At 40.0% G+C, this 12,746-nt stretch overlaps 1 protein-coding gene across 1 annotated transcript in view; it reads left to right on the top strand.

The window, feature by feature from the left end:
* The window catches only part of LOC148376750 (myomegalin-like), a 76,472-nt gene extending 65,398 nt beyond the window's left edge, over positions 1-11,074 (top strand). Inside the window, exons 35-41 of the mRNA XM_088350362.1 lie at positions 820-921; positions 1,005-1,189; positions 3,555-3,683; positions 5,670-5,808; positions 5,893-5,939; positions 8,160-8,202; positions 10,644-11,074. Of these exons, the coding sequence (XP_088206488.1) occupies positions 820-921; positions 1,005-1,189; positions 3,555-3,683; positions 5,670-5,808; positions 5,893-5,939; positions 8,160-8,202; positions 10,644-10,738 (740 nt within the window). The 3' untranslated portion in view covers positions 10,739-11,074. The remainder of the gene's footprint in view (positions 1-819; positions 922-1,004; positions 1,190-3,554; positions 3,684-5,669; positions 5,809-5,892; positions 5,940-8,159; positions 8,203-10,643) is intronic.
* The last annotated feature ends 1,672 nt before the right edge of the window (positions 11,075-12,746 follow it).

Here is a 12,746-nt window from a genome sequence, read left to right as displayed (position 1 = left end):
GCTTACGACTACATGCTAAAAAGTATTTGCCAATGAGAAGATGCTAACGACTGCATGCTAATGACTACATGCCAGACTCCAGCCCCAGAAATACTATTATACAAAAATACTTTTAATAAATATTACTACATAAAATACTACAAAGATAATAGTTTGGAAATACTTCAATATACTTCTACAGATAAACTAAAGTAAGACCATATAAATACAACAGAAATTCTGCAAAAATACAGCTACAGAAATATTACGACAGAAATGCTACCAATATACAACTACGGTGATACTACAAAAATACGACAGATATACTTAAAAAATATCCGATGGAAATAGTACCAAAAAGCACTGAGGAAATACTACAAAATGCTTCAAAGTAAAAGTACAGTAATACGATAAAAATACCACAGAAATACTACAAAAACAGCTACAGAAATATTAGGACAGAAATACTACCAATGTACAACCACAGTTCAGAGTTTGCTGCACTGAAAGTAAAGGAGCTGAATCATTTTGCACACCCACTTTTTTGTTTTTTAATTGTTAAAAAAGTTTAAAATATCCAATTAAGTGTGTTCCACTTCATGATGGTGTCCCAATTATTGTTGACGCTTCACAAGATATGACAGTTTTAAATCTTGATGTTTGAAGTAAGAAATGTGGAAAAAAGTCATAAAATTCAAGGGGGCCAAATAATTTCGCAAGCCACTCTACATTTCGCTTTCGACACATCACGACTACTTTGCCAGGCATTTCGCCGCATGAAACCGCATGTTAAAAAGAGTGTGTCCAAGCTTGGTTTTGGTGTGTTTGTGTGTTCCGCAGACCCGGCCCCTTCACCCCCCGTCAGGGACACGGGTCTCTTTAACTGCGGGTCCCCTGGGCCCCCCTACTCGGACCCGGATGACCACCACAGCGCCGCCAATGGTGCCGAGCTAACCGCGCCACGTGACTTCTAACAAATTGTTTCGGTATTGTAGAATTCTGGAAGGTTTTCTTCTTCTTTGCAGACGGGAACAGCGTGCTGGAGGGCGAGGCCCCGGACGGTTCCTTCGCCAACGCTCTGGGGCGTCACGCCATCGGCCACGTGGACGACTTCAACGCTCTGCAGCAGCAAATCCTGGAGGGACGAGGAATCGTGAGACGGATCCAGGCCGCTTTGCAGACCTTGGCGGCCAATCGGGACGCTGAGATGGTATTCAGTGTTTTCATTTTAGCTGTGAAAAGTGATGGGTCCCGGGGACTCGCATGCTCAAAAATCTATGGGTCCCAACATAGATCTATGGGTCTCCAAAGGTTGAAATTGTAAATCGGCAACAAATTTAAACATAAATCTGCATATTCATTCAGTTTTAATCATCACAGTTTATTGGGAATACAAAGCATTTATCACTTCAGATTCAGATTCAGATTCAGATCTACTTTATTGTCATTCTAGTACACGTGTATACAGAACGAAATGTCGATACATCTGACCCGCACAGTTTCCTCGAATGTACAGATATAAGTAAAAGTTGTATTGTATTATGGCTACGTATAGTATTTTACCATACCATTGTGCCGATAGTGCAAGAGGAGTAGCTAACCAGATGTGCAAAATGGGCATTCAGGTTAACAAGTCAGGTAAACAGTAACATTAACACTGTAACAATAACGCTGTAAGTACAATAGTGCAGAGAGCAAATGTGCAAGGAGTGGCAAGCTATAAAGAACTGCCAGTAGTGCAAAAAGTCAGATTATCAGCCGTTAAGATTTAGGTTAACTATATGTTGGATTGACCATTTAACAGTCTAATGGCCAGGGGGACTAGACTACTGCGGAACCTGGTGGTCCTGCACCGCACACTGCAGTACCTCTTCCCAGAGGCTAGCAGAGTGAACAGTCCATGATGGGGGTGAGAGGGGTCTCCGATAATGTTCTTAGCATGGGATAGGCAGCGCTTCTGGCCAATGTCTTGAATGGAGGGAAGTGTAGTCCCGATTATTTTCTCTGCTGTCCTCGTTACCCTCCTCACACTACCCCAGTCGGTAGCGCTGCAGCCTCCACACCACACAGAGATACAGCTGGTCAGGATACTCTCTATGGTGCCCCTGTAGAATGTGATGAGGGAGGGTGGGGGCAGGTGGGCTCTCCTCATCCTCCGCAGGAAGTACAGGCGCTGCTGTGCCCTCTTAACCAGTGATGCAGTGTTCACGGACCAGGTGAGTTTGTTTGTAATGTGCACCCCTAGGAACTTGATACTGCTGACAACCTCCACAGTTCACAACAATATTGTACATTATACATAATAATATTGCTGAAATAATTATTTAAATCTATAATTTCATTCAGTTTTAATCATCACAGTTAATTGGTAATACAAAGCAGTTATCACTTCAGATTTTTCAGTTCACAATATTGTACTTATACAAAATAATATTGCTGAAATATTAGTCTATATATTCATGCAGTTTTAATCACTTCAGATTTTTCAGTTCATATATTCTTCGTGGTTTGCTGTCACGCCACAGTTGTAATGCCTTCTCAAGGTCCAATCCATTTTCATCCTCCTCATAGCGTCACCAGGAATATCATTTAGTACATTTTGGCAGAAATTTCTTCTTTTATTTTTTATTTTTTTTTATTATCGAGGAAGATGAGATCGGACTCGTCTCATACGCGTTCAAAGAGAATGCAGGAATCAATGACGTCAGAGGAAGCTCTCGTTTATTGATGCAACAATTTTGCAGAAATCTCAAAGTCTTTCCAGATATGAGTGGCTCTTTATAGTTTTAACACAGCATGAGTAAACAGTATAGCCCGTCCCCTTTCACGTGTTCTTGACACGTGAAAGGGGTTTCGTACCTTCTTCGGAATTGTTTTCCCCTCAGTTTTCGCAGAAGAGTTGGGTCACCTTGCTCCTTGCCAGAATCCCTTGGCAGGTCAAACACCAGTCCTCCGTCCAAGGCGATCATTAATAATATTTGCTTGCCAAAGATTTCCCGTAACGTAAGCAGTCTTTAAACCACAACAGTTCGTTTCAACACACTTGTTTTCCTGCCTCCGCGATCTTCTGAAAAATTTCTCCGCCCTTTTTTTACTTCATTGAGTGTCAGGACCAGAACTGGATACAGGACCCACTCGCGTAACGATAATCACAGTTTTATTGGGGAGAAGGGAAAGGGGAGGGAGAAGGGAGATCGCCGGTCGCGAAGAGATTGCTCAGACGCGGAAGTCGGGAACGGAAAAATGTCGAAAGCCAGGAGAGAGTCGACGTGGACGAGAACAAAAAAACGGATCGTTATTCGGTACGGGAGAACAGACGCGGTCAAGATCAAAACAGATCGTAACGGGAGACAAACAGGAGCAAAAACAGGCGAAAAAGGACTTGCCGTGTAAAAACAGAGATTCGCAGACGGACCGACAAAAGGGGACTGACAGGACAGCGTTTAAACACTGACAGGGGGCCAATCTGTCAACAAGCTGCAGCTGGCGCCACATGGGTGGGGCCAATTGGGCGTCATGGCAACCGTGACATTGAGTGCATTTGTTTTCATTTCTGAAATGTGTTTTTGTTGCAGTTGTTGGATTATGGCAGCATCCAGTGCAACGCCAAAACCCTGGCTCAGATTTTGGAGGAGGCCACAGCGCTGCTGAAGATGTTCTGGAGGGCGGCTCTGCCCAACGTGGATACCCCTGACCTAAAGAAGGTTTGAATATACACCACTTGCCTCACTTTGAGCCATCGTAAACAGAGTTGACCACTCTCACAACCTGAGACAACTGGCCAACTAGACATAGCTTTACTGTACTTCAGGTAATTTGTTCACAACAAAAGTCAATTGTAAAACATTATAAAATGAGTTTCACACTATAGAATAAATCACAATCTCTAGCCGGACAACTGCTCATGTGAAGAACCGGAACAGGACCCAAATGCGTGACGTTTCTCACTCAAGCCCTTTATTTTACGGGAAATGGGGAGTCATGCACGCCAGGCAGCAGTCTGGCGTGGAATGATAGGAAGCCAGAGGCCGACGAGATCGATACCGATTGCCCGAGCAGATATTGGACAGATGGGGTCGATACCGGACAAGACAGGACAGACAGGATTGATATTGAAACAGGATATCGGAATAAAACAAGACAAACTAGACGGGAACGAAACTGGAAAACGATATTAAACAATGGGACGGACAGGAATATATCAAAACAGGGTATCGAAATTAAACATGACAAACTAAACGGGAACCATACCGGACAGGAAATACCAACATGAAACAGGACCGAGTCAAAACCCCCCGTCTTTCAGGGAGGAGGTTCGTTGACAGACTGACAAAGGAAGAGTGAGGGCACTGAGCTTAAATAGACGGAAAGCCAATCCATCAACGAGCCGCTGCTGGCGCCACACAGGCGGGGCCAATTGGGCGCCATGGCAACCGTGACAGCTCAAGTATTCTACTGTACTTTGAATATTTTTAACAACAAAAGTAAACAGCTCAACTATATAAAGTGCGTTGAACACAGCAGTGTAAAATAAATGAATCAAACTCTTAAAAAATGAGACAACTGGTCAAGTAGAAATCTGCAACTGCTCTTGAAACATTTTGTCCACAACATAAGTCAACAGTAAAACTATATAAAGTGACTACTTAGTACTTTTCTCTTCTTCTCTCTCCCCCTTTGTCGCTATTCTCCCCCCTCTCTTTATCTCCGTCTATGAGATAACTGAAAGACATTTTTGGAACAATTACTGTGTAAAGACGCAAGAACCACTGAGAAAGAATCCTACTCTAGTTTCCCCAAATGAGATCTGAAATATTGTAAATTTAATAGCGCTCTTACTCGTGACATTACGGAAGGACCTTCTCCGTGGTGTGACGTCATCAAGCATTGTTTTGTGTAATTGTACATGGCTGCCATGTTGAATGAGAGCCATGTTTCGGAGCAGCCTGAGAAGTACGCCACAAAATATGCACAAAAGTCTCGGCGGGAGAGGCAGAGCCGTTTATTTATCTCAGTCAGTGTCCAAAACAGAATTCTCATTCGTCTAAGAGACAATCAGCTTTTTATATACTCAGACAACATCTCTTGTTACTTAGCACGTCCCCTCGCAATGACGGACTGGTTTTTCCCTCATTGTGCACGTTTTTCCAGAATGTTTTCGTCCTCTTTCAATTTTTCCAAAGTTACACAATTTCCAAGAAACTTGTTGGGGTCGGCCTGACACATCCAAGTTCCCGACTTGATCGCCTGTTCCACGCCAAGCAGAATGTTATTACTCTGCAGCCCAAGGCGATTAATAATAACATTCGCTGACATTTAAACTCGGGAGAAACAAGCCTGGAATTTCCCGTTTTAAACTAATGTGTTCTCCTTATGTCAAGCTCGACTCCAATAAACCTCAACACAATTTCATCATCAACATCGCGTGGTGTTGGTGAATAACGATGTCCCGCTCATCTTACTTAAGCACAAGAAGACTGCACACTTACTGTATAGCCTTAACATGAGACAACCTGCTGATCTGTACTAGACAGAGTACCGCATCACAATTGACTGTCAGTAATCGAGACGGCGGGAAAAACAATGAGTTCGATTCCCACTTTACTGAAAAAATACCCCGTTACGTAACAGCGTCATCTCTAACGGTGTTCTTACCAACAACCATCGTAAATGTCCCGGTTGGAACGCAGGAGCAGTCGCTGCAGGACGAAATCTCCTCGCTCAAGTTCCGAGTTTCCGAGCAGGACGAAATCTTGAAGGGCGCTGTCCGACGTTTGAGGAACGCCAGCCGCACCAAGGAGAACATGGAGCACTTCATCCTCAACCAGCGTGAGTGAAACAAATGAAGCGCTTCCGAATATGGACGCCTTGGCTCAACAGCTGTCGTCGTAATTTCCTGTTTTGATTTTGCAGTGTCAAGAACTCGGGATGTTTTGAAGAAGGCGAGGACAAATTTGGAGGTAACAAAACAAAAACAGTACAGGTCCCGGGTTACGACACGAATCCAGTCTGAGGTGGGGATCACAAAGGAAAATGATTGTATAGTGGGAGATACGAACTATTTCTCCAAACCCTCGCTACATCAGATTATGTGTAATATACGCAAATATAATTTCATATAAAGGGGTAAAAAAAAAAATTGATTCACCGTCATTGTGATGAGACTTAAGCTGGTTGAGTGGGGTAACAGGTGGATGCAGAGTGGGGAAAAGATGGCAGATTCAAATAAAAACTGTTCTTTAAATTTCCACTCGCGAAGATTGTCATGCCCTACCTCGAATCACCTCCTTATTTCTAATAATAGGCTCGGTCATTGGCCGTATTCCTTATCCAGGATGATGATCCTTGTGGCTGCTTCGCATTTCCTGATCATTTCACAGCTCATTTCTATGGTTATCATGTTTTTGCTTCTTCCTATAGCATCTATCTATCGTGTCTGTCCGTATATCTATCTATCTATCAATCTATATCTCTCTATCGTATCTATCTATCTATCTCTATCTATCCAACTATGGTATCTGTGGTGTCTGTCTGTATGTCTGTCTGTCTGTCTATCTATCTATGGTATCTATCTATCTATTATCTATCTATCTATGGTATCTATCTATCTATGGTATCTGTGGTATCCGTCTGTCTGTCTGTCTATCTGTCTGTCTATCTATCTATCTATCTATGGTATCTGTGGTATCCGTCTTTCTGTCTGTCTGTCTGTATATCTATCTATCTTATCTATTTATCTATATCTATCTATGGTATCTGTGGTATCCGTCTGTCTGTCTGTCTGTCTGTATATCTATCTATCTATCTGTGGTATCTATCTATCTATGGTATGTATCTGTCTATGGTATCTATCTATCTATCTATCTATCTATCTATCTATCTATCTATCTATCTATCTATCTATCTATCTATCTATCTATCTATGGTATCTGTGGTATCCGTCTGTCTGTCTGTATATCTATCTATCTTATCTATTTATCTATATCTATCTATGGTATCTGTGGCATCCGTCTGTCTGTATATCTATCTATCTATCTATCTGTGGTATCCGTCTGTCTGTCTGTCTATCTATCTATCTATCTATCTATGGTATCTGTGGTATCCGTCTGTCTGTCTGTCTGTATATCTATCTATCTTATCTATTTATCTATATCTATCTATGGTATCTGTGGTATCCGTCTGTCTGTCTGTCTGTATATCTATCTATCTGTGGTATCTATCTATCTATGGTATGTATCTGTCTATGGTATCTATCTATCTATCTATCTATACATATATCCATGCATTCATCTATCTATCTATCTATCTATCTATCTATCTATCTATCTATCTATCTATCTATCTATGGTATGTATCTGTCTATGGTATCTATCTATCTATCTATCTATACATATATCCATACATTCATCTATCTATCTATCTATCTATCTATCTATCTATCTATCTATGGTATCCGTCTGTCTGTATATCTATCTATCTATCTATCTGTGGTATCCGTCTGTCTGTCTGTCTGTCTGTCTATCTATCTATCTATCTATCTATCTATCTATGGTATCTGTGGTATCCGTCTGTCTGTCTGTCTGTCTGTCTGTCTGTATATCTATCTATCTTATCTATTTATCTATATCTATCTATGGTATCTGTGGTATCCGTCTGTCTGTCTGTCTGTATATCTATCTATCTGTGGTATCTATCTATCTATGGTATGTATCTGTCTATGGTATCTATCTATCTATACATATATCCATACATTCATATATCTATCTATCTATCTATCTATCTATCTATCTATCTAGCTATCTATGGTATCTATGGTATCTCTCTATGGTATCTCTCTATGGTATCTATCTATCTATCTATCTATCTATGGTATCTATGGTATCTATCTATCTATCTATCTATCTGCAGCACACCGCAGAAAATAATAATTTTTTGGACACGAGGAATAATTTGTCGTCGATGTGGTTGAGTAGGGTAAATGCCATAAAGAGGGGCAAGAAAAGCATCTTATTCTACACTGGAGAGTGAAAATGTCACAAGGCAGGGACACTGTATCCTGGTGGTCTGTTGTATGTAAATGTTTTTATGTCCCTGTGTTAAATCATAAATCGGATCCAGATTTTTTCCTCCCCTCACTTGGTTTACCGTTCTGGTCTTTGGTTTCGTTCTTGTCCCTGCAGAAGAACGACCTGAGACTTTCCTCTTTAAGTTCTTCCCGTGCCGGTAATTGTCTTGCCGTGATGGGTGGAGTTTGCTGTGAATCCTAATTTTATTTCTATTTTATTTCACTCCAAGCTTGTTTATGTCAGAGTTTCAAGTGACAAATGCAATTTTCCTTTTTTATAAAGCCTAACTGATCAAACTTTCCTGTGTGGAGTTTGCATGTTCTCCCCGTGCTTGTGTGCGTTTCCTCCGGGCACTCCAGTTTGCTCCCACATTCCAAAAACATGCATGTCAGATTTATTGGCCGGTCCAAATTGTCCCTAGGTGTGATTGAGCGAGTGAGTAATTGTCCCTAGGTGTGAATGAGCAAGTGAGTTGTCTGTCCCTGTGTGTCTTGCGACTGGCTGGCAACCAGTTCAGGGTGTCCCCTGCCCACTGACCGAAAATAGCTGGGATGGGCTCCAGCACCCCCGCAACCCTACTGAGGATAAGCGGTGCAGATAATGGATGGATGGATAAAGCATAACCTAATGGTTATTACAGTACTTCAAAATCCCCCCCGTTGCCATCAGATGGCCCCACAGCTCTAGAAATGTATTCCATATCAGGAAATTCTACTGGAGTGAGACATCTTCACTCGGTGTCAAGCTTTGTAAGTCTGTGAGAAGCTAATATTAGCTAAGGTCGTCATATAGTCATCTCTGCATGTTTTTTTACATCAAATCTTTGGCAATTAATATTTCAAATTGGATATTTTGATGACTCTGGCCAAATAAAGGAGAAACGTTTAAAAAAGAAGTTGTTGCCAACTTTTCTACGATTGTTAGTCTCTCGTGAGGAAGATGATTTGGGTTTTTGTGTGTGGATTGTGGAGCATGCCACTCACTCTTTTCTCTTTCTTTTTTTCACTGACTTTTCTTCCACCATTTGCATCATCGTACAACTAACACCAACTGCAAAACTCTTTCCCTCGGCCCCGAACATCACGTAGGGAGGAAATCAAATCGACATGCTGTGATGGGTGCTCAACTCGATATTTTTTTTAGAAGTTGAAGGAAGGATGGAATGAAGGAGGCAAAAAAAGGAAGGAAGGAAGGAAGGATGGAGGCAAAAAAGGAAGGAAAGAAGGAAGGAAGGGAGTAAGGAAAGTAAAAAAGTAACAGCACAAAGGGATGGAAGATGGGAAGAAATCAAAAAAGGAAGGAAGAAGGGAAGGAAAGTATAAAAGGAAAGAAGAGGGGAAAAAATCAAAAAAGGAAGGAAGAAAGAACAGAAACCAAAAAAAGGAAAGAAGACTTAAAGGAAGAGAGGAAGGAAATAAACCCAGCAAGCAAAAAAGAAAGAATGAATGAAAGCAAAATGGAAGGAAGGAAGGAAGGAAGGAAGGAAGGAAGGAAGGAAGGAAGGAAGGAAGGAAGGAAGGAAGGAAGGAAGGAAGGAAAAGCAGCAAAAAAAGAAAGGAATACAGGCAAGGAATAAACAAAGGTAGGAAGGAAGGAATGAAGGAAGGATAAGACATTGAGGAAAGCACAAAAGTAAGGAAGACAAGAAAGAAAGCAGAAAAGGAAGGACCAGGGGAAGAAATAAAAAAAAGCAAGGAAAAAAGAACAGAAACCAAAAAAAGGAAAGAAAAATTAAAATAAGAGAGGAAGGAAGGAAACTAAGTAAGCAAAAAAGGAAGGAAGCAAAAAAGAAGGAACGAATGAAAGCAAAAAGGAAGGAAGGAAAGAAGGGCAGCAAAAAAGGAAGGAATACAGGCAAGGAAGGAAGGAAGGAAGGAGAAGACCGTGAGTAAAGCAAAAAAGTAGGGAAGACAAGAAGGAAAGCACAAAAGGAAGGAATGGGGGAAGAAATCAAAAAAGGAAGAAAGAAATAACAGAAACCCAAAAAAGGAACAAAGACTTAAAAGAAGAGGAAGGAAGGAAACTTGGCAAGCAAAAAAGAAAGTAACAAAAAAGAAGGAATGAATGAAAGCAAAAAGGGAAAGAAGGAAGGGCAGTAGAAAATTAAGGAATACAGGCAAGGAATAAACAAAGGGTGGGTTGAACAGAAGCAAGGAAGGAAGGGAAGAAGGAGGGAGGAAGACAAAAAAAGGAAGAGGGCAATAAAAGGAAGTGGGCAAGCGATCAAGCAAAAAAGGAAGGAAAGCCAGCAAAAAGGGGAGGACGTATATAAATAAATATGTAAATTATTAAATAAGTAAATAATGAAGTACAGTATGCAAAAAAAATATATTCATTTTCTAAATAGCATGTAAAAAAAGTATTAATATAAACCAATATGTTCATTTATACAGTACTCATTTGTTTGTATTAATCTTAATAATCCATTTTAGTTTTTGGAACCATTTGCTTACTTTATATGCATATTTTTTGATGAATTTGTAATTGTATTTAGCGACTTCACTCTTTAACTGTCATCATGTGTTTTATTTTGTTTTGTCTCGTTTGTCCGGGGCTACTAAGATTTCCCGTTTTCATTCCCGAATTTTCCTTCTCCAGCTGAAAAACCAAGAAGACACCCTGCTGATGTCCTTTGCCTGACGACGGGCGGTGCCGAAGCCCCTGCGGCCGTCAAGCGCCCATGCTTGCCGTAGACCCCACCGGCCCCCGACAAAAGCCGAGACGTCCTCCATTCGGACCTCAAAAAACTCAGTTAACTCGGTTAACTCAGGTTTGACGTCTCTGGCCGTCAATGGCAACGGAGGTTTTCCTTTGAGTGGAACTGTCAGCGGCGTGTTAGATAGAAGGTGTGCGAAATGTGTCCCTGGTGGTTTTCAGTGACAAGCCGGAAGGAGGAGCGTGAAGACGACCACTTTATATCTATCTATCTATCCATCTATCTCTCTATCTCTATCTATATATTTTTATCTATCTATCAATATCTCTATCTATCCATCTCTCTATCCATCTATCTATATTTCTATATCTCTATATCTGAAATGAAATGAAATGATCTGCATTTCATATAGCGCTTTTCAAGTCAATGACTTCCCAAAGCGCTTTACAATGTGCTCCACATTTCCCAATAGCGGCCCTGCAGCCATGTAAGGCGCTAACCTGCTTATTGGGGGTATTAGGGGTTCAGTGTCTTACCCAAGGACACTTCGACATGTAACACGGGCGAGACGGGATTCGAACTGGGATCCCTTGATCCAAAGACGAACGCTCTACCACCTGAGCTACTGCCGCCCCTTGAAATCTCTATCTCTATCTCTATCTATCTCTATCTATCTATCTATCTTTCTATATCTCTATCTCTATCTTTTAATCTATCTTTCTATGTCTCTATCTAATACTCTATCTCTCTATATCTCCAACTATATCTCTATATCTCTATATCTATATCTCTATCTATCTCTATCCATCTATCTATCTATATATCTCTATTGCTATCTTTTCTTCTATCTATGTCTCTATCTATTACTCTATCCCTCTATATCTCTATCTAATTCTATATACCTCTATATCTATATCTATATCTCTATCTATCTATCTCTATCCATTTATCTATGTATATATCTCTATCTCTATCTTTTCATCTATCTATCTATGTCTCTATCTATCTATTACTCTATCTATCTCTCTATATCTCTACCTATATCTATATATCTCTATCTATATATCTCTATATCTCTATCCATATCTCTATATCTATCTATCTATATCTCTATCTATCTATCTCTCTATCTATCCATCTCTGTATCTCTCTATATCTCTATATCTATATCTCTATCTATCTCTCTATCCATCTATATCTCTCTTCTATCTATCTATCTATCTATCTATCTATGGCGTCTTCCGAAAGCCTGTGGAGGGAAAAACTTTTGTTTTGTGTACGTGAAAGAAAAAAAAAGTTTGTGAGAGGAACCCTGCACACAAATACAACTTAGTTCCAAAGGTTTGGGTCACTTGCAAATTAATTTGATAAGATTTTGTTGAAATACATTCATTTTTCATTTTTAATAACATATGGTGAAAGTGATAGAAGTAAAAACATGACATGAGGGATATTTTATCTATCTATCTATCTATCTATCTAATGTGATGAACAATAATTGACTCCAAAAACGTAAATTATTATAAATTTAAAATAATAAATAATAATACATAAATAAAAAAGGAAGAGTTTTGTACAGAACAACCAGGCTAGCAAGCCAAAGCATTGAACCATTTCGGGTGTTTTTTTTCCCGTTTTTAAATTCAAGTTTTGATGAAAATCTTGATTGAGTGTGCTTTATTACATGTTTGTAGATAGAGCTCCACAAAAATTAGAATATCCAATTTTGTTGTGTTAATGATTTTATGAAGTGGCCCATTCATTTTCGAACGATTGTAATTGCGTGTTTTCGGTGTGTGTGGTTTAGGAAAGTTCACTCAAAGAAAAACAATCCGTTGTCCATTTTTTATTTTTAATAAAAAGGGAATCGAATTCAGTACGTTTACATGGAAGGAAAGTCGGATCAATATCAGAATTTTGACGCAGAATTTTGACGTTTTATTCGGACGGAAGCTATTCCACAACCTGTTTCAAAACACGTTTTTTAATTTAGTTGAAAACTCAAATTAAAAAACAAATATAATACCAAATGCAAATAGGATTTT

Source organism: Urocampus carinirostris, chromosome 1 (genome assembly GCF_059441175.1).
Source record: "Urocampus carinirostris isolate Australia breed hairy pipefish chromosome 1, RoL_Ucar_1.0, whole genome shotgun sequence".
Classification (NCBI taxonomy): Eukaryota; Metazoa; Chordata; class Actinopteri; order Syngnathiformes; family Syngnathidae; genus Urocampus; species Urocampus carinirostris.
This window is presented reverse-complemented; position numbering and strand designations above follow the sequence as displayed.